The 22,965-nt window shown below is 36.2% G+C and overlaps 1 protein-coding gene across 1 annotated transcript; it reads right to left on the minus strand.

Annotated features, from left to right (window-relative positions):
* Positions 1-167: 167 nt before the first annotated feature.
* Positions 168-20,294, minus strand: LOC135691811 (putative lipid scramblase CLPTM1). The gene is made up of 13 exons (XM_065209792.2): positions 19,955-20,294; positions 18,142-18,300; positions 17,734-17,848; positions 17,074-17,153; positions 16,339-16,453; positions 13,624-13,726; positions 12,362-12,503; positions 12,171-12,264; positions 10,960-11,150; positions 8,882-8,974; positions 7,549-7,684; positions 6,576-6,743; positions 168-566 (listed from the first exon to the last, which is right to left on the minus strand). The coding sequence occupies exons 1-13, from the start codon at positions 20,261-20,263 to the stop codon at positions 364-366; spliced, it is 1,908 nt and encodes a 635-aa protein (XP_065065864.1). The 5' UTR covers positions 20,264-20,294; the 3' UTR covers positions 168-363.
* Between the last annotated feature and the right edge of the window lie 2,671 nt (positions 20,295-22,965).

Raw genomic sequence — 22,965 nt, forward strand, 5'->3', positions numbered from 1 at the left:
CACATTTTAATGATTTTGCACATTTAGAGGTATTTCATGATGCTCTTTTGGGTAATGGGATTCAAATTTAAAAATTCGAAAAAAATATTTTTGTGACTTCATCGCTTTAGAACTCTATTGATTATTTTATGAAATACTGACACAGAAATGAAGCAATAAAATATAACTTTCGAAAAAGTCATGTTGCTTTCAACACATATTCTAAATAACTGTCTGAAGAATGCTGCACTTGAACGCAAAAGCTCTTTACAAATTTTTTCATTTTCTAAGGGACTGCAAACAATAGTATCTATCTTTTAAACATGCATCTTAACAGAAGATGCACGTGCAAAATTCAAAACAACTAAAGTTCGTAAAGTAAAACTAAACGTTCTTTTTATCCTCTTCAACTTTTTCTTCAGTTATAGCAGGGTGACCATTTGATACAACTTCTGAAGTTTCTTCAGCAGGATTGATGCCTTGTCTAATTTTTTCCTCAATTTCTCCACTTGTTCCGAATTCATTGAGCCTTTTGTGGTCGACAGGGTATATCCATTTTTGGTAAAGAAATATAAAGAAGATGATGTCTAAAAAAGATAGAAAAAATTGTAGTTGAATTTTCTTGGAAAAAGATAAAAGTTTATAAGCTTAACAATGACATTTCATCCAAATCAATGACATTTGCAGGGATATTTCCAATACAGGGTAGTTATTCAAGAGAATACAGGGTAGTTATTCAAGAGAATGCAGGGTAGCTATTCAAGAGAATGCAGGGTAGCTATTCAAGAGAATGCAGGGTAGTTATTCAAGAGAATGCAGGGTAGCTATTCAAGAGAATGCAGGGTAGTTATTCAAGAGAATACAGGGTAGTTATTCAAGAGAATGCAGGGTAGCTATTCAAGAGAATGCAGGGTAGCTATTCAAGAGAATGCAGGGTAGCTATTCAAGAGAATACAGGGTAGTTATTCAAGAGAATACAGGGTAGTTATTCAAGAGAATACAGGGTAGTTATTCAAGAGAATGCAGGGTAGCTATTCAAGAGAATGCAGGGTAGCTATTCAAGAGAATGCAGGGTAGTTATTCAAGAGAATGCAGGGTAGCTATTCAAGAGAATGCAGGGTAGTTATTCAAGAGAATACAGGGTAGTTATTCAAGAGAATGCAGGGTAGCTATTCAAGAGAATGCAGGGTAGCTATTCAAGAGAATGCAGGGTAGTTATTCAAGAGAATGCAGGGTAGCTATTCAAGAGAATACAGGGTAGTTATTCAAGAGAATACAGGGTAGTTATTCAAGAGAATGCAGGGTAGCTATTCAAGAGAATGCAGGGTAGCTATTCAAGAGAATGCAGGGTAGCTATTCAAGAGAATGCAGGGTAGTTATTCAAGAGAATGCAGGGTAGCTATTCAAGAGAATACAGGGTAGTTATTCAAGAGAATACAGGGTAGTTATTCAAGAGAATGCAGGGTAGTTATTCAAGAGAATACAGGGTAGTTATTCAAGAGAATGCAGGGTAGCTATTCAAGAGAATGCAGGGTAGCTATTCAAGAGAATGCAGGGTAGCTATTCAAGAGAATACAGGGTAGCTATTCAAGAGAATACAGGGTAGCTATTCAAGAGAATGCAGGGTAGTTATTCAAGAGAATGCAGGGTAGCTATTCAAGAGAATACAGGGTAGCTATTCAAGAGAATGCAGGGTAGTTATTCAAGAGAATGCAGGGTAGCTATTCAAGAGAATACAGGGTAGTTATTCAAGAGAATGCAGGGTAGCTATTCAAGAGAATGCAGGGTAGCTATTCAAGAGAATACAGGGTAGTTATTCAAGAGAATACAGGGTAGTTATTCAAGAGAATGCAGGGTAGTTATTCAAGAGAATGCAGGGTAGCTATTCAAGAGAATGCAGGGTAGCTATTCAAGAGAATGCAGGGTAGCTATTCAAGAGAATACAGGGTAGTTATTCAAGAGAATACAGGGTAGTTATTCAAGAGAATACAGGGTAGCTATTCAAGAGAATGCAGGGTAGCTATTCAAGAGAATACAGGGTAGTTATTCAAGAGAATACAGGGTAGTTATTCAAGAGAATACAGGGTAGTTATTCAAGAGAATGCAGGGTAGTTATTCAAGAGAATACAGGGTAGTTATTCAAGAGAATGCAGGGTAGCTATTCAAGAGAATGCAGGGTAGCTATTCAAGAGAATGCAGGGTAGCTATTCAAGAGAATGCAGGGTAGCTATTCAAGAGAATGCAGGGTAGCTATTCAAGAGAATACAGGGTAGCTATTCAAGAGAATACAGGGTAGCTATTCAAGAGAATGCAGGGTAGTTATTCAAGAGAATGCAGGGTAGCTATTCAAGAGAATACAGGGTAGTTATTCAAGAGAATGCAGGGTAGTTATTCAAGAGAATGCAGGGTAGCTATTCAAGAGAATACAGGGTAGTTATTCAAGAGAATGCAGGGTAGCTATTCAAGAGAATGCAGGGTAGCTATTCAAGAGAATACAGGGTAGTTATTCAAGAGAATACAGGGTAGTTATTCAAGAGAATGCAGGGTAGTTATTCAAGAGAATGCAGGGTAGCTATTCAAGAGAATGCAGGGTAGCTATTCAAGAGAATGCAGGGTAGCTATTCAAGAGAATACAGGGTAGTTATTCAAGAGAATACAGGGTAGTTATTCAAGAGAATACAGGGTAGCTATTCAAGAGAATGCAGGGTAGCTATTCAAGAGAATACAGGGTAGTTATTCAAGAGAATACAGGGTAGTTATTCAAGAGAATACAGGGTAGTTATTCAAGAGAATGCAGGGTAGTTATTCAAGAGAATACAGGGTAGTTATTCAAGAGAATGCAGGGTAGCTATTCAAGAGAATGCAGGGTAGCTATTCAAGAGAATACAGGGTAGTTATTCAAGAGAATGCAGGGTAGCTATTCAAGAGAATGCAGGGTAGCTATTCAAGAGAATACAGGGTAGTTATTCAAGAGAATACAGGGTAGTTATTCAAGAGAATGCAGGGTAGCTATTCAAGAGAATGCAGGGTAGCTATTCAAGAGAATGCAGGGTAGCTATTCAAGAGAATACAGGGTAGTTATTCAAGAGAATACAGGGTAGTTATTCAAGAGAATACAGGGTAGCTATTCAAGAGAATACAGGGTAGTTATTCAAGAGAATGCAGGGTAGCTATTCAAGAGAATGCAGGGTAGCTATTCAAGAGAATGCAGGGTAGCTATTCAAGAGAATGCAGGGTAGCTATTCAAGAGAATACAGGGTAGTTATTCAAGAGAATACAGGGTAGCTATTCAAGAGAATGCAGGGTAGCTATTCAAGAGAATGCAGGGTAGTTATTCAAGAGAATGCAGGGTAGCTATTCAAGAGAATACAGGGTAGTTATTCAAGAGAATACAGGGTAGTTATTCAAGAGAATGCAGGGTAGCTATTCAAGAGAATGCAGGGTAGTTATTCAAGAGAATGCAGGGTAGCTATTCAAGAGAATGCAGGGTAGTTATTCAAGAGAATACAGGGTAGTTATTCAAGAGAATACAGGGTAGCTATTCAAGAGAATACAGGGTAGTTATTCAAGAGAATACAGGGTAGTTATTCAAGAGAATGCAGAGTAGTTATTCAAGAGAATACAGGGTAGCTATTCAAGAGAATGCAGGGTAGCTATTCAAGAGAATGCAGGGTAGTTATTCAAGAGAATGCAGGGTAGCTATTCAAGAGAATGCAGGGTAGTTATTCAAGAGAATACAGGGTAGCTATTCAAGAGAATGCAGGGTAGCTATTCAAGAGAATACAGGGTAGTTATTCAAGAGAATACAGGGTAGTTATTCAAGAGAATGCAGGGTAGTTATTCAAGAGAATACAGGGTAGCTATTCAAGAGAATGCAGGGTAGCTATTCAAGAGAATGCAGGGTAGTTATTCAAGAGAATGCAGGGTAGCTATTCAAGAGAATGCAGGGTAGTTATTCAAGAGAATACAGGGTAGCTATTCAAGAGAATGCAGGGTAGCTATTCAAGAGAATACAGGGTAGCTATTCAAGAGAATACAGGGTAGTTATTCAAGAGAATACAGGGTAGTTATTCAAGAGAATACAGGGTAGTTATTCAAGAGAATGCAGGGTAGTTATTCAAGAGAATACAGGGTAGCTATTCAAGAGAATGCAGGGTAGCTATTCAAGAGAATGCAGGGTAGTTATTCAAGAGAATACAGGGTAGCTATTCAAGAGAATGCAGGGTAGCTATTCAAGAGAATGCAGGGTAGTTATTCAAGAGAATGCAGGGTAGCTATTCAAGAGAATGCAGGGTAGTTATTCAAGAGAATACAGGGTAGTTATTCAAGAGAATACAGGGTAGCTATTCAAGAGAATGCAGGGTAGCTATTCAAGAGAATGCAGGGTAGCTATTCAAGAGAATGCAGGGTAGTTATTCAAGAGAATACAGGGTAGTTATTCAAGAGAATGCAGGGTAGTTATTCAAGAGAATACAGGGTAGCTATTCAAGAGAATGCAGGGTAGCTATTCAAGAGAATGCAGGGTAGCTATTCAAGAGAATGCAGGGTAGTTATTCAAGAGAATGCAGGGTAGCTATTCAAGAGAATGCAGGGTAGTTATTCAAGAGAATGCAGGGTAGCTATTCAAGAGAATGCAGGGTAGTTATTCAAGAGAATGCAGGGTAGCTATTCAAGAGAATGCAGGGTAGCTATTCAAGAGAATGCAGGGTAGTTATTCAAGAGAATGCAGGGTAGCTATTCAAGAGAATGCAGGGTAGTTATTCAAGAGAATACAGGGTAGTTATTCAAGAGAATGCAGGGTAGCTATTCAAGAGAATACAGGGTAGTTATTCAAGAGAATGCAGGGTAGTTATTCAAGAGAATGCAGGGTAGCTATTCAAGAGAATGCAGGGTAGCTATTCAAGAGAATGCAGGGTAGCTATTCAAGAGAATGCAGGGTAGTTATTCAAGAGAATGCAGGGTAGTTATTCAAGAGAATGCAGGGTAGTTATTCAAGAGAATGCAGGGTAGCTATTCAAGAGAATACAGGGTAGTTATTCAAGAGAATACAGGGTAGTTATTCAAGAGAATGCAGGGTAGTTATTCAAGAGAATGCAGGGTAGCTATTCAAGAGAATGCAGGGTAGCTATTCAAGAGAATGCAGGGTAGCTATTCAAGAGAATACAGGGTAGTTATTCAAGAGAATACAGGGTAGTTATTCAAGAGAATGCAGGGTAGCTATTCAAGAGAATGCAGGGTAGCTATTCAAGAGAATGCAGGGTAGCTATTCAAGAGAATACAGGGTAGTTATTCAAGAGAATGCAGGGTAGCTATTCAAGAGAATACAGGGTAGTTATTCAAGAGAATACAGGGTAGCTATTCAAGAGAATGCAGGGTAGTTATTCAAGAGAATGCAGGGTAGTTATTCAAGAGAATACAGGGTAGTTATTCAAGAGAATGCAGGGTAGCTATTCAAGAGAATACAGGGTAGTTATTCAAGAGAATGCAGGGTAGCTATTCAAGAGAATACAGGGTAGTTATTCAAGAGAATGCAGGGTAGCTATTCAAGAGAATGCAGGGTAGCTATTCAAGAGAATACAGGGTAGTTATTCAAGAGAATGCAGGGTAGCTATTCAAGAGAATACAGGGTAGTTATTCAAGAGAATGCAGGGTAGCTATTCAAGAGAATACAGGGTAGTTATTCAAGAGAATACAGGGTAGTTATTCAAGAGAATGCAGGGTAGCTATTCAAGAGAATACAGGGTAGTTATTCAAGAGAATACAGGGTAGCTATTCAAGAGAATGCAGGGTAGCTATTCAAGAGAATACAGGGTAGTTATTCAAGAGAATGCAGGGTAGCTATTCAAGAGAATACAGGGTAGCTATTCAAGAGAATGCAGGGTAGCTATTCAAGAGAATACAGGGTAGCTATTCAAGAGAATACAGGGTAGCTATTCAAGAGAATGCAGGGTAGTTATTCAAGAGAATACAGGGTAGTTATTCAAGAGAATGCAGGGTAGTTATTCAAGAGAATACAGGGTAGTTATTCAAGAGAATGCAGGGTAGCTATTCAAGAGAATGCAGGGTAGCTATTCAAGAGAATGCAGGGTAGCTATTCAAGAGAATGCAGGGTAGCTATTCAAGAGAATGCAGGGTAGCTATTCAAGAGAATGCAGGGTAGCTATTCAAGAGAATGCAGGGTAGCTATTCAAGAGAATACAGGGTAGTTATTCAAGAGAATGCAGGGTAGCTATTCAAGAGAATGCAGGGTAGCTATTCAAGAGAATGCAGGGTAGCTATTCAAGAGAATGCAGGGTAGTTATTCAAGAGAATGCAGGGTAGTTATTCAAGAATTAAAACATTTATAGAGTTCGAATACGGAAGAAAATCATTTTATACAAAACCAATGCAAGTAGAGAATTCCATAAAAACAAAAAATCAATTTTCTGATTCAGCAAACAGAGAGATTTCTAAAGTTAATTCGAACATACAAAATAAAAACAGAAAAGAGAATCCAACAGTTTATCCCTTTAGCAGTCAGATATTCCTTTCCAAGCCTTACAACTTCTTAAATGCTTTCTAAAACGTTGTTTAGTTGGATGTAGTTAGAAACGTACCGTCTCGTAGGCAGCCAATTCTGTACAAAGTTGGCATTTTGATAACAAATGCAAATATATCGTCTATAAACGTGTTTAAAGCTTTATATGTAAGCATTCGCCAGGGCAGATGGGCTACGGATTTCATTTTGTAATTTATAAACAGCTGTGGGGTCATCATTATGAAGCCTGAAAAAGTAAATAAATAATTCAAAACAAGACAACTCAACATTGCGAATGAATAATTGCAAATGTGTTCGCAAAACTATTAGGAATTTATATATACATGAAATCAGGATAAAGAGTAGAAATAAACATTTGTGAAAACAAAAACAGTTTTGCTGGTTCTATTTTACTAAAACTAAAAACGTTTCTAATCAACGCTATATGTGGATCTGCTTAAAACGTTTTCAACTTGCATGGAAAGTCCTAATTCCACTTATGCACATAAGGCAGAAAAAACGTTTCTTTCTACTGATATACGTGAAATAAAAATTCACTTTTGGTCTAACAATGCACCCCTTGTAATGATGTAACAGAAATGATTGAGGCCATAGGATAAATTGCTTGGGGTCTCCTTGGTTCTAAAAATCTTGGCATTTGGGATCCCTTAAGAAGTGGGGCCCTTATAAGTCGCTCTTACACCGATCCCCCCATTAGTCCACTGCGCCACTTACATCGTGTCTAAAAATGCATCGTTAATAAAAAGGTAGCCAAAACCAAGAAATGTGCTTGCCATTTTATCATTCAGGTTTTCTGCAAATGCCCTCTTGGTACCTTGAACTCCATAAATCAAGTGTAGCAAAACGATCTTGACCCCCTTTCTACACCGTGCAAACTTTTCTGGGTTTGCCCAAGAGCCACTGTAAAAACGGGCTCGGAAAACCTCGGACTGGCCTAAGCTAGTTTTGCACGTTTAAGAGATGGGCTGAGCACTGCATCTTCTCTATATAGTCAGCAACAAAGAAACGATAATAAGTAGAAGAAGACTCACCGAAAGTAAGCAGAAATCCGTACATGATGCTCAAAACGAAGGAATACCATCCCTTATGTTCGTTGTAAATCAGCGAATAGATGGAATAGCAGCCAAGCAATGGAAACAAGAGCCATGACAAGTACTTGAAAGCAAGCTAAAGAATTGAAAAACATTTCAAGTTAATGTTGGCTACTTAGCGCAAATACTAACTAGGTTTTAACAGTGGGATTTCTATTGATCAACCAAATTCCATCATGTATTATGAAATTCTGTGTTTGTTACGCTAACAGAATCGCTACATATCTTTATAATTTTACAACCAAGGTCCAGGGTAAACCTTCAGAGGAGTTCTTTATTTATAATCAACTTAACAATGTAAAGTAAGTCTATCACTTATATATTGAAGAAATTAAGAGTAACTTGTCTGCAAAAGAACTCTATAAAATGTTAAACAGTGCTAGGTAAGGTTTGAAACATTTTCGGTAAGGGTTAAAACTGTATTTGCGAAGTGTTTGCCAAAGTGTGAACTGCGCTAGGTAAGGTTTAAAACAGAGTTTTATAAAGTTTGAAACAAAGGTTGGCAAGGTTTGAAACATGTTTGCCGAGATTTGAAAAAGTGTTTTATAAGTTCAGAAACAGAGGCTAGTAAGGTTTGAAACAAATTTTGCAAGGTTTTAAAAATACTTGGGAAGGTTTAAAACAGAAGTTGGTGAGCTTTTTAAATAGAGGTTGGTAAGGATTAGAACAGAGGCTTGTGAAGTTTTTAGCCCTGTTTGACAAGGTTTGTAGCAGTATCTGACAATGTTTGAAACACTATTTGAGAAGGTGGGAGAGTGGTTCCGTTTGAAATAGCTAAAGGACTTACGCACAGTCTAATTGAGTTTCAAAAACTAATAACAGCACTAAGTTTGTTTTAAATGGTATTTTTATATTAAAAATAGTATTACTTTCATATCTAAAAGCCGTGCACAAGTCTTAGTTACACTTTCCAAACAAACTTTGCAATGGTGGTGAGTCAACAATGAATCCTTGCAGCCAAGAGTTAAAGGCTTTTTTCGGCAAATTTTAAAAACTCTAATCCTCTTTTCTTCATGAAAACATGATTAAGTACTACAAACGATTTTGAAAACCAGTTATTTTAGATAGGGGAAAACAGCTTTTTCTCGAATTAGTAAAGATATAAAAAATAAATTGAAGTTTCTAAGTACAACCCACTGACATTAATCCTCAATTCAATTTTCTCTACCAATATCAATGCGTAACATCTAGCCATCTGTTAAGACAATATACATAATCAGAAAAGATCTTTCCAATGAGAATAAATTTGCAAGAAAAACATAAAAATAATAACCATATCAAATTTCTTCGTTGGCGATTCTTGATACGAAGATTTGTCTTGCATTCTTATACTTGGAAACGGTCCCCATCTGTTTTCAACATCAAGCTAAAACCAAAAGAGTTTTACTACCATAAAATACAATACACTCATTTTTTATGGCTATAAGAAACGAGTACTGGACAGTCAGAAAAAATTAAGATACTTTAGTACTCGAAGCAAAAAAATTAAGAAACTATTAAATCGTGATAAAACTGAGAACAACGAAATGTTGTAAAATCCAAGTACAAGATTGCCCTGTTGGCCTAGAACTTAAGATACAAGGGATAAAAATACTTCCCATACCTAAATACAGCATCGGAACGGAAGCGAATTTCTTGACGTGATAAAAAAGGTCGCAAACATTTCATAACATCATTCATGACATCATAATTAAGAAACTCTTAAGAAATAATAAGTATTGATATTTCCAGAACATTAAGAAACTGGAGTACTCAACATCAACCTTTGTTTCTTATAAAAAAAGAGTTTAAACCGACATTCATCAGCCAAGGAAACGATTGAAGGGAAAACTGATTTAATTTATGGCTGACTGACTTATGCGAAATTCTAAGACGAAGCTGTCGTAACATAAAACATTTAACCAAAACAAAATATTATATTGTCTTCGTATCTTTTTATCAATTAACAGTGTGGTGCATGATTTTCCGATTTTTCGCACAATCTTGATAGTATCAAGTTAGCATAAGAGAATCAAGGTATCATAAGAGAACCAAGATGAACCAGAGGCGCTATTAAACGCAATAGGGGGTCATTCTTTGAAAATTCCAAAAAATGTTATTTTTCGAATTTCCAAAAAAACGCCATTGTAGAAGCCATTTTACGATTGGACCATTTAAAAAGCCTAAAAACATCACGCTTGGCGAGTAGTCTTAGGCCTTGCTATGGCAAAACAGCAGACAAAATTACAAAGTAAGAAACAGATCCTCTATTCTTAGTACAAAGCTTTCAACCTCGGAGGGACTGGATAAACGAGACTTAACAATTATTGTGTTGAATAAAAAGAAATTTAAGAAAAATAGCTATTTTACAACTCCTTCGTTGACTTATGCCAAATGCATCGGTTACTTTGGTGATACAGCGCAGGAGCTGAATGATTTGTGTCAAAAAATGAAAGATGCTTGTTTCACTTTGCAACTTCGCCTGCTGTTTTGCAATGACATGACAAGGACCATAACTGCTCGGCAAACATGGCATTTTAACGCTTCGTACATGGTCAGATGAGAAAACAGCCTTCAGAATGATATTTTGGGGTGTTTGATATTTCAAAGAGTGTCCTGCTTATTGATGAAAAAAGTATAATAGTTTCTAGTACTATTTCTAGTACTAGTACTATTAAGTGCTATAGTATATTACATAGATTCAACAGGCAGCTGGGTAAAAATATTTCTTAGCGAATGAATCTTCGAAGCTTAGAATTATTCTGAAGCTTTATACTATAAAGAGTGTCAGACAAAAACTTAAAGACTCATTGCTAACAATGAGCCATTGCGCTACGCAAGCATCCCATAATGCATTTTCAGACAGTCTGAAAAAAATTATGGTTAATCCGTAGAAGTTTACTGCCATTGTTTGGATTGTCGCCTGGATAATTTGCCACCTCCCAAAGGTTTATTGTTAGCAATGAGTCTTTAAGCACGTCTCGCAAAAATTCGCAAAGTGTCATACCTTAGAAGGTTTTATGTTAATACACGGTGTTCACAGAATCAAAACATTTAGGACAGCCTTGTTACAAATGACAAACGAAGTCTTCGAAAAACAAGATACAATGTATCAGAATGAAAATAAGACCGCTTCTTGAAAACTTAAGCTACTTATAAAGAATCTCATTTAGTTGAAAAGTTGATAAATAAATGATGAATTTAAAAATCTCTTTGTTTTTTTAAAGAAGTGCGGTCGTTAAACAGAAAGTGCTGGCTGGACACATAAAGTGGACTGCAATACCCGCCCTGCTTTCTGGCATATAAGAAACCATTTAGGTTCACTCGCTTCAGTGTTGTCCTTAAACATAAACAATCTCAAGTCAAACTTACCTTTATGTCAACAACCTTAGTGATTTTCCATAACTCTATCACCAGTCCAACGCAACAGCTGACAACGACAACCATATTAGTCTCGTTATCAAGCACGTACAGGACAACGATGAGAGACTGGAAGACATTGAAAAACACTGATCTAACAGATAACCCCTCGAGTGACTTTCGGCTTCTCCAGAACTGGATATCTGAAAATTTCAAACACACACCATCAATGGCCAGGTTTAAAAATGAGATTTTCAAATACAACAATTCAACTTACGGCCTCATTTTGGAAATTTCTCAAAACTTCATTGCACGACTTGTTTAAGCTCAGATTTGGTTTCATCAGCACAGTTTTAGGCCAGATACAAATTAACATATGGTTTGTGCTTGTATCTTGGATTTTAAAGAAAAATGAAGTTTGAAAGCCTGTAAGGGGTTCCTGCAAAATTCGTCCCAGGTGAAACTTTACCCTTTTAGTTGCCAATCACGGTCCAATCCCTTAAAAAATTCTAATCTTCATGTCGTCATAAATTCATTATCGTGAGCAATAACATAATGAAAACTTCCAGGTAGACTAAACTTTTTGCTCTTAATCCGAATCGGATGTCAATAATTTTGTACAAAAGAACTTGAAGAACTTTTCAAAATAAGGCTGCAAGTTGGATTTGTGTATTAAGGCAAGCAAGCTACCCTTCGAAATACAAGTTTTTACAAGAACACTTGGCTCTAGTTTCAGCCTGGCGTTTCGCATTTTTTTTATCGCTTATCGCTTTCCGTTTTCTGTTGCTATTCTCTAATTACTTGAGTTTTATCGAATTTCAACCTGCCTGACCTCTTATATTGTCTTATTTTTGGGCAAAATCCAGCCTGAAGTTTCTTATAAGGGTTGTTCTTGCAAAAAAGCGTGTATCTGTTTTCATACTGCATTATATGAAGTGGATCAGTAGCAAAGATCCAAAGTAGCTTTTCATTTCTCCAAGCAGAAGTAATCTTATATAAACATTACTACGTAAGGGTTACGTACACTGTGAAGAAGTGAAACGTCAGAAGAAGTATCACGGAAGCAGAGCTGCAATGTTCCCGCAAAACTTTGCAAAAAAATACCAGGACATTCGGTGTCCAAACTGTAGTTGAAAACCGCCACAATAGTTCTCAGATTATGCATTTCTGGTGCATTTCTACCTTAGTACAAAAAATGTGATTGAAAAGTTTTGTATACATACCATTTTTAAACGCCAAGAACTCGAAAACGCTATGAACAAGTGAAACCACCATTGTTAGTCCAAGAAGGTAGGGGTTCGTTTCTCTCAACGTTCGCTGGAAAGAAAAATGACATTTGAGCAAAAGAAATCGGATCAAGCCAAAAAATGCAGTTTTAAAAACGAAGCAAAGTCATCTTATCAGAGCTTAATACCTTGAGCATGTCTTCCTCTTCATCTGTATGTTGCATAGTGTCACCTAAGTATTCGTTCCATTGTGATCTCATCTTTTGGGAAACATACATTTGCCATTTGAATAGTGAAAGAGGGCTGAACGTCAGGTGCAAATCCAAAATCCTAGGTGGAAATAACGATACGGGTTAAGGACGACGTGAGCCTGCGTCATAGACCAAAGGACGATGTCACATTTATTTAGGCCAAAAAAGCAAATTCATACGTTAGATGAAAAAGAAAAAAAGTGTTCCATTTACGTAATCCTATAGCAATCTCTAAGAATAAGAGTTGAACACGGAAATAATAGATACAGGACCAACAGCGGATACAGATATGCCCAAAACACTTTAGAAAAGCGTAATTTCAGGAGAACTTGCAAAACCATAAAACTAGGTGGACTGCAAACTGTAGGGATAAAGGATGGAAAGTTACAAAGTCAAAGTATCACTGGCAATGCCTTTGTCTTTGTACTTTAGCTGTTCCGTAAGTTGTGCTAGCAGGACCATCAAATTTTTAACAATGAATGGCCTTTGAATGTTTGATTATGTGCAGGCACTGACTAACAACTGCCTCAACCCAATAGCTTCAGAAGTAAAGTGAAAATGATTGTTCATAAGGGCTTATATTATTCATTTGCCGATACAAACAACTGAACTGAACAAACAATAAAGATTATACATAACCGTTCACAGAAGTTAGAAATATATTGTTCTCATTCTATAATGCAATCTGGCAGTATTAAAACTTATTGGGTAAAACATATAAACAGAATAGGAAGCTATGTGTCTTAAACATTACACTTATGAATACAAATGAAAGTTGCTTTATACCGTGCCGGGTAAAGGAACAAGAGATGGGTGTTGAAAAGATATGGCTGGTTAGATAGAAAATGCGAAGAAAATGATGAAAAGGATGTTCAACTAGCAGCAAGGAGTGAAGGATATGGGAATTACTAGGATTTAGGTTTGCGAAGATGGAAAGCTGACACGTAACAGTGTTGCATTTAGGTGGGCTGCTGCCTCGAGGGCAACATACCCTGAGACGTTTATGAAAGGAATAAGATATGATAGTCAAGCCGAGGGATCAGGATAAATCTAGCAGATAACGCTATTTGAATAGGCATGAATAAACATGAAATAGACATCAAAGGAAGGCCGATTGTGTTTTTTCTTAGCCTGCATCTTGCTACTGCGAATGCTGAATCCGGACCAACAGGCATAAATAATCTTAACAGAATTCTTACGGGGTCGTGTCGTTGATAGGCATGTTGTCCGCTGCATAATTCCAATAGTCATTGAGGTACAGAACTGGGTAATAAACATTTGTGTGGTTATCGAACATGATATCTGTGGACAGAAAAAGACATTTGATACCTTGAGAAATTAATGAAACATTTTAATTAAACACTCAAATGTCAACATTGGTTGCATTTCAAGAATCGGTATCATTTGATGGGTGTAGCCAAATGCTTAAATATTGTCATGCACATGGTTTTAGGATCAATGCTTTTGTGCCTTGGTGTAGAGGTAGGCTGTCTACATCATTTGATGGGCGTAGCCAAATGCTTAAAGTATTGTCATGCATATGGTTTTAGGGTTAATGCCTTGGTGCCTTGGTGTAGAGTTACCTGTCTACATCATGTGGTGATGCGGTGCCAAAATCAGACGAGTCCCAAACCTATGCTAATAGCCTAGAAAGCCCTTAGTTTTCGAGCACTTTGCTAGTCACCCGTTTAGATAGCTATGCTTCACATTTCAGGGTGAGCAGAGAATTTTGAAGATTGGAGCGCCAAAGTGAAAAAGAAAAGGCCAAACATTTAAAATCAATAAATCAAGTCAAGACCAAAAGAAAATAAATTTCCTCTTAAACCCAGTTAAAACGTTCCCAACATTGCACTGAACATCGCTCAACATTTGTACAGTGATATTTAGTGATGTTTCGTGATATTGAATATAGATGTTAAAACGCTCGCAACAATTCGACTCAACATTCGTTGAGGGATGAACTTCGGACTCTCAGAGTTCCAAGACAATGGAATTCGCTGTTTAGATAGGGTGTTTTGGATACTCTTTCCCTCTAACAGTAGATGCCTGATGATTTCCCAAGGTCAGGATTTTGGTCTTGCAACTTGCTTTGAATTGCTATCCGATTTGCTTTCACTGCCAACTGTTTCCAAGCGTTCTTCATGGTTTCCCATTACTATTTATAAAATTCAACGTCTCATGGTTTCCCATTACTATTTATAAAATTCAACGTCTGATCTTCTGATCTTCTTGACGCGTTGAAGCCTATTTCTTTCTTTGGCCCGCAAAATCCAAGTCTAGCGAGCTTACGTCGACAGAACATTATTGTATGGGGTGTTAAAACACTCTCAACATCTCCCAACAACACCTTTGACAATAGAAATGTTGAGTCGTAGCGGTGAACATTTTTAAATCAGTTCAAACTCCACTCAACATCGCTGAACACCGCTCAACACCATTCAACATCATTGAACAGGGTGTTAAAACGCTCTCAACATTTGCACTCTACAAATGTTGAGCGATGTTTAGTGAAATGTTGAGCGATGTTTAGTGAAATGTTGAGAGCGTTTTAACGGGGCTTTAGGAAATATTGGTAGGGGGCATGCCTCCTTGCATCTATAAGAAATACTGAAAGACTGTTTTATAACTATTAAGGATGCTAGTTCGATCTTTATTCTACTTATGAGGGTTGTAATTTGATACCCAAAAAAAAACTCACGGTTAGGCAAAATGTAACGTTTTTATGGTTACGATTAACAAAAGAGATTTTCAACAGAATTGTTTGAATTCTAATGAACTCGTGCGATTTGAGCTTTTCAAGCAGCATCTGCCGATCTAAAGTTTACGCGAAAGGCAAGAAGCCCGGGGCACACCCTCCTTCTGAATAACAACATTTCCCGTTACATAAAAAGCTCACTTCCCTCTCATTTACAACAAATCACAACATTAGCTTAAAAAGGGGCCTAAATCAAATCCTCTGTGCTTTACTTATGGATCACTAATGTGAACTGTCCAAACAATCATAGCGATATGCTAGATGTTAAAAGATGGAATATATTATAAATATGAGTCGATTGAAAGTCTCTTTAGTAGTCAGGGAAGAGAAATTATTGTGAGAATTTGTTTCTTTGCCTTTGTGGTACAACCTCAGCTCAATGCATAGATGATATCTGCAATAATCTTCCTCAAATAATAACCTTTAAATAGTCTTCAATATCTTCATTTTAAATCCCCTAATCAAATGTTGCAGAAAACAGTAGCAAAAGTAGAAATCGGTTCCTTTATGTATTGATAATGGAGATTGAGTTCCCAGAGCACCGCACCTCTGGGTCCTGGGTATGATACTGCGTGGTATTTACTTCTACACAGTATTCTATGAATAGGTCTTTGGCCATAACTACACACTACGTTTGTGACCAAACGGAAAACGATGCATTTTTAAATATCATTGCGTTTTCCAATGATACAACTCTCCAATGTGTTTTTATATCCTTTTACTTTCGATGCGTAGGAAACAAAGTCTTATTTTGAAATGTATTCTTGTAGACGTGGCTTTAAGAGAAACCAGATATATAATCAAGAATCGAATGTCATTAAAAGATTAGTGGTATAAACTCTTATATAAACCTAAAAAAATCATAATATTCTGGTCATTAAAGATTGTTTAAGTTTGATCAACATTGTTTAAAAGCAATTTTTTGTTCGTAGAAATATTCACTTTATCAGTTACTCATTGAATCGCTCTCCATGGCACTTTTAATACGAGTTTTAGGCGCTCGCACACGATCGAGTGCCTTTCGGTGCAATGCCTGCATCAGACAAGATTAGTTTAATGATCTTTACGTTTGACAAATCAAACAGTGTTTCTGGGCACTCTTAAGGTAAATACCCATTAGGTAAGGTGACAGAAAAATGAAAAAAGCAAACATATTTACATTGATTTAATGGCACAGGGAGACTGCCTCTCGGCCACATTGTCTGATCATATACCAGGTTTAAGGTCAAATTTGGATGCCAATAAGAAATTATTTCCGTCTTGTTTGAATTGATCTAAAAATGGACCAAAAAGGACAATTGAAATCAGACTGATAAAAGGCAATAGAAATTCCTGACGAAGCAATAGAAGAAGTTTTTGAACGATTAAAAATCGGTATATTTAAAAATTGTTTTATTTCAGATGTTCTTAACACTGTGCTGTGTGTTGGTAAAAATGATGCCAAAAAATAAATATAGCCATTACTACTAAAAATGATTATGAAAAAAGTTTTGAACTTATAAATATGATTAAATGTTTTTTCTTACAAATAGACAAGGCCAGCAACAAAAACGTAATTGTGGATACACAGACCTGGCCATTAGTATTTCTCCAGGTGAGCTGTGGATAACTCACCACATTTGTTCAAGTGACCTCACACAAGAACAAATATAATGTATCTACTTAAAATGACCTAAAATGAAGTCAACCAAAATTTAAAAAAAAAATGAAGCAATTATGGTTAAGTCTCCTTGAACCTCTGGTGTTGACAATTTTTAGCACCTCTTTTCAAGATTGAGGGAAGAGATTTTTCCTTCAGGTTTAGTTTAGGAGAGTGATGCAAGAGGAGCATGGAGGGGGATGTGAGCTATTAGTCACCTCAAATGGACAATCCGAAATATAAAAAGGTATTTACATTGACAACTTCCGAATTTGTTGGTCCAGTAAGAAGATTCTTTGTCTTTTGTATTCTTTTTTTCCGATAGATTGTCATCACTGCAATAAAATAATTATATACATGGTTTAAAATCATCAAAGGATTGGCTTAATATTGTACTCTGTTTGCAAACTGATGCTATAATTAATAAAAAAAGTGATTTTTCAAAATTATTTTTTTCAGAAACTTTGAGTTAGTTGCTAATTGAAAAGATTGGTTCAGCTGTGCCCTTTTGTTCAACATAACTAGCATACATTCATAAACAATTTCTTCAATTCTGTTTAAACAATAATATCCCCAAATTAGGTAACTCATTAAATAAATTTTTGCAACAGCAACCTAATTTAACTATCTGAAATCTAAATCATAATCTGTGGAGTGTTTCAAAAATAAAACTGATATGATAAGAAACCTTTCTCATAAGTCTACATTTATGGCATAATAGAAACGTCAAATTGATCTCAAACAAAAGGCAAATTGAGTTAACTGATCAAAAACTCAGTTGGCCTTTATGATTGATTACAATAACTCAAATAGCTTGATTTCTGATATTTGCATAATGGCTTCTGTTAACTAATCCATTGACCTGAACAACAATATTCATTTTTAAACATGTAATGGATATTTAATTCCACTTACTTCTAGACTGATTAACAAACGCCTGTGGATTGTAGGATTGAGATTCTGGATCTGCAGAAAACCCATCTCTTATAGCAAAAACATGCAAGTAAAGAGATCCATTTTGCATCACATTCTGCAAAGGGAAAATTGATAAGTGACATCATCTCAAAATTTGTGTCCAACGGTAAAAAAAGAAACACAAAACAGAACAAGAATGAAGATGACTTATTCAAATTAGAAAAATTCAACACTTTAAGTTTAATTTATTATTAAACTTCTCCTTTGTCATTTGGATATATGCAAGTTGTATTATATAATCCAGAAATTGGTTTATTTGCTTATCAATATTGCATGCTTTACATTCTGTAATAATTGCTTGAAAAATGATGTATTAATTTTGGTCACAAGGTAATTTGATCGACTGACCTCAGAGGCTGTTACTTTATGGTGAAATTCTATGCTTCCATCTTTGTTTTCTCCACTGTCCCAATTCCCATACTCTATACCAGATTCTTTCCATATAAGATCTTTTGTTGAACTAAGATTTCTTTGGTATGAATTTTCAGACAAGTAAACATATAGGTCCTGTTAAAACGAATTTGTTGGTGTGAATAAATGATAACAACAAAAAACAAAATGATCTTATGATAGAAATATTCCAAAACAAGCAATTATGCCTTGTCTTCACAAAAGTGACAATGCAAAGAACTGAACACACTAATATGGGTGCAAAAATGGCACTGGCAACTAAATCTACAAGGCATAAAACTTTAATTCATTTTCTGACAAAACAAATATTTCATATGCTTACATAAAACCTCACCAAATCTAGTGAGCTTGCCCAATCTATCAAGTAACATACTAAAGCCTTTATGAATCTAGCATAAGTCTTAGATATGACAAAAAGTTTTACCTACCTGAAAGTTTTGGTAAGAACCTAACTATACTTATGTGACAAAAGTATTAGAATGATTGCCTCAAAGCAAATGTGGCTAATCCTTTGCTCAAAGAACAGCATAGAAATTTGGTGGAACATAACAAGATTGCTGGTTGAGAGTTTCAATTTTACCCAATTGTCAAAATAAATATAAATTTAATAAATTGTGAACAGGTAAACTTTTTAGACAAGTAACATTTGCTTTATTTTATATTTTGTCAGATGACTTCCAAGAATCTAGGCAGCCACCATTAGCATTTAAACTCACTGAAACAATTTTCGAAAGAAATATCTTGGGATACAGGATGAAATCTCAACAAAATTTCACAATAGCTTATTTTTGGTCTTAGAAGATTCCATTAATGTATTTATTTAATGAAAACCAGTTGTCTTCAATTACATCAAGGCTTTGACTTTGACGGGGTTATTGAAAGACCATTATCTTATTGTTTATGGAAATTTATGTCACAATTGCAATATAACTAGGTTTAATGTCTTGTTTGAAAATAAATGGTATTTGCAAAGAATCATTAGTTGCTTCTGTACTTGCATGGGGGTTTTCAACAAACAATTGGACAAAATATTCAGCATTGATTGACTTTGCACAGAACGCCAGCTTGCAGATGCCATTAGGCCCAACCAATAGTCAGATAGTCAACCTGCCCTGGCCTACCATTCTTTAATTGTAGTCGGCATTGTTAACTTATTGTTCTTGTAAATAACATGTGTTGTAAACTTGCTGCAACCAAACTTTCTTGCAGTTTCAGCAAATACTCAAACATTCTCTTTGTTTTCATCATTGAAACTAAAACATTGATATTTTCCATTTCTTCTTGACATTTTGTTACCTTTCTTTCAAAGAAAGGTAGGGAATAAATTGACTTTGCTAGGATTTGCATTTTTGCTGACCCCATTTCTAGAATCCCACCAAAACAGCAAGATTTGTTCAATCAATGTTAGAATGCTAGTTTTGGAGACGCCATCTTGTTATTCATCGTCCTAATACTTTTGTCACGTAAGTGTAGATTAATAAAAGTCAATATTTTGCTCAAATGTTACCTTGGGAGTAAAATATTGGCAACAAAGTCACATTTCTGTGGAAGATTTCTGGTTGTTGTCTTGTTCCATAAAGCACACAAAACCAGGGCAGAGCATAAAAGTCTTTCAAACTTCAGATTTTTACTTTTCATTTATACCCGCAGTCTAATTGGGTCTCTTTGTGTTAGTTTTCGTTGTCAAAATTTTCTAAACATTTATGATAAATCAAAACAATAAAGTTATTTTACAGCAAGGTATACTTACAATTCTTTCTCCATTTTTGAAGATATTAGAGCACGGTCCGGTATCTAGTGGTACACTTTTACCGTCTCCTGAAGTAGCATTTTGAGGAGGGCTGCTTTTTGACCTAAAAAAATTCAGAACAACCCAAAATATCACCATTCGCAGAATGACCCCTTTCCACGACGAGCCTTCTTGCTGCTGTGGCGCCGGATTTTGATTTGGTTGTTGTATTTCTTGTTGGTTATTTGGTTGTGAATTTGTCTCTTCATTTTTCTGTCCTCTGCTTCGCACCTGTATTGATGAATCATCGTCCTTCGTGGAGTCGGCCATTTTGACGACCCTGTCTTCAAGAAAGAACGGAAGGGAGGCTACCTCGAGACAAAATGTTCCGCACGCTACCGTGATCCCATGACATTGACAACGTGTCTTTCATTCAGACCATCCAAACATCCTCCCCACTTGATAAAGAGGAAACATACTTTAAAGTGGTTATGTACACTAACGTATTTTATGTAGACATTGCAAAGAAACGTATTTCGTTGCTTTAGTCGAGAAGTTCACACTTTACCTTTAATTTTCAAGCTAAATTAAGACTCTCACCAGAAGTCGTAATTGCTTCTAGCATTCATTACTTTTTTGGGCACATGCTCCATTTTACATTGATCATAAAATATTGTTGGATAAGCTACAAATACATACACGACAAAAGGAATCGGTCAGAGCAATGATTTTAAGTTTGAGTTATACCTCTAGCCAAAAACAACATTGCTCAGCCCAGTGTGTCCAGCAAAAATTCCAAGAAATTACTTGTGGTATTCCACAAGGATCATGCCTGGGCCCGTTGATCTTTATTTGATTTATCGACGACCTTTAACAATGCTTACATAGATCTGAAATCGCATGCTGAGATTAATTTTACTTATGACGAAAATAAGTACAACGTGGACAGGAAAAACTGAATGAAATTCTGAATGAATGAGGCTAACAAACTAAGCCCAATTCAGAAAAACCCTGAAACATGACGATTGGACATTTGTGCAAAGTGCATAATAGAACCTTTCTAAAGTTATTATGCTGTTCAAATGAAAATTGGGGGGGGCAGTCCCAAAGTACAGGCCAGAACAGAATCCTTTCATATTTTCAAAACCGAGAAAGTTCCGCTACTTTTTTAGAAACGAACATCTCAAAGTCATAATACCAAAATAATCTTCATTTCTATTATATTGATTACTTCAAATAGTTTAAAAAAGGAACTTACAATATAATTTCATGTGATATATATGATATAAACAAAACGACATATGTGATATAACATAGACGTAAAAGAATTCTTCGAAAACCACCAGGTTTTGATATTTATAATAGAATAAATTCATAGGCCTGCCCTGATTTAGCCATAATCTGCATTTACATTCACTGCACAGGTCCTAATACAGAAACTTATATACTTGCAGTAAAATTGAAAAATAATCCTGATCAACATTGTCCACGACAAGAAGGATGGTAATGAAACCAATTTGCAGCCAGTCGCCACGGGCACTTTGAGGCAGTGTGACCAGATCTAGCATAATATAATGCTTTTAGCATAATATTGGCCAAAAATTGTCATTTAGAATAAAATCTAGCATAATTAGGAATCTAGCATAACTCTGGCATAATTTTGATAGTTTTTAAAAATTGATCCGTTGTCTATCACCACCAAATGCAAACACTTTACACCAGAATGTGTGACTTTCCACTTTCAGGGTTTAGCCAGATGTTTGTAACGGTTGGCAGCCAAATATTTTATGGTTGGCAGCAAAATTCAGCCAGCTAAATGGAGTACACAAAAAGCTGAATATTTGCTAATTGTGGAGAGTGATATAATGTAATCAAAATTTGCTTTGTAGCTTACAAAGCTTTCACTTACTTTTATCTTGCATTGTCTGTTTCTTTCACTTTGTCTCATGTTTCTTTTTTTGCAATTTTGAAATCATTCTAAAAAAATTCGCATATTATCTATGCCAAAAATTTATTTTCCTTTGCATTATTTGTGGTTTTTTGCAACATGCTGCCAGAATTCTGCCAACTTCTGCTTCTTCGGCCAAATTAATTTATGACGGCAAAAGGGTTTGAGAAATTTGGATGTCAAAACCATTGATCTAAATTGCCTTCTTGTGTTCAAAAGGTGGCAATTTGAGTACACTGTGTCTTAGAGGAGTGGTCAAAAAGGTCAAATGGCAACTCTGACCACTTTTGATATTCTGAGCATGCGCTAGCCTCTTTCTCAAGCAGGGTTACCTTGTTTGAAATTTAGAATAATTTTTGCAAATCTAGCATAATTTTATGACAAATTTGGCATAATTCCAAAATTGAGATCTGGTCACACAGCTTTGAGGTGTCTTGCAGCAAGCAAGTCAAGGCGTATAGCACGCAGAATTACCCATCCTTGACTGGGGATTGACTTCTGACGGTTCACGAAAAATTTATTAAAAAGAACATTTCACGAAAAACTTTCTGGTTCAGGGCTCATGCCACCGGGGCCGGGCTCCCATTTTTTGCAAAGCAAGTGATTTCAAAGCTGCAATTAAAGTTGAAAGAAACCTTGATCCCCCATATTAAATAGCTTTGCCCCCCCCCATGTCAAACTTTGTGGCGTGGGCCCTGTGGTAATGTCACGAGATGCTGGAAAGAAACAATGGTGGGTTTATCTTTAACACATGATCACAAAAATTTTCGCACTACATTTTGAATGCATATTAGCCGTTTCATATCCCGCAACTTTCGTTAATCTTCACATTCCCTCCTTTATCCACACCCACATGTTAACTGGCTTGTAAGTCAATTTCAGTGTTAAAAAATAGCTTTGAATCCCATAATAATTTCTCTAGATATTCACACCCTCAAACAATTGATGGAGGCGCGTGCTGAACCTCTCCGCACGGTGCCAAGGATTAAAAAAGGTTCCCTAATTCTTCGGGAATCTTTCAGCTAGAGCAAAGCCCCTAATAATTCAGAGCTCAGATTCAGAGCTCAGAAAACAGTCAACTGTT

Source organism: Rhopilema esculentum, chromosome 10, assembly GCF_057945365.1.
Source record: "Rhopilema esculentum isolate cy_ngs chromosome 10, ASM5794536v1, whole genome shotgun sequence".
Classification (NCBI taxonomy): domain Eukaryota; kingdom Metazoa; phylum Cnidaria; class Scyphozoa; order Rhizostomeae; family Rhizostomatidae; genus Rhopilema; species Rhopilema esculentum.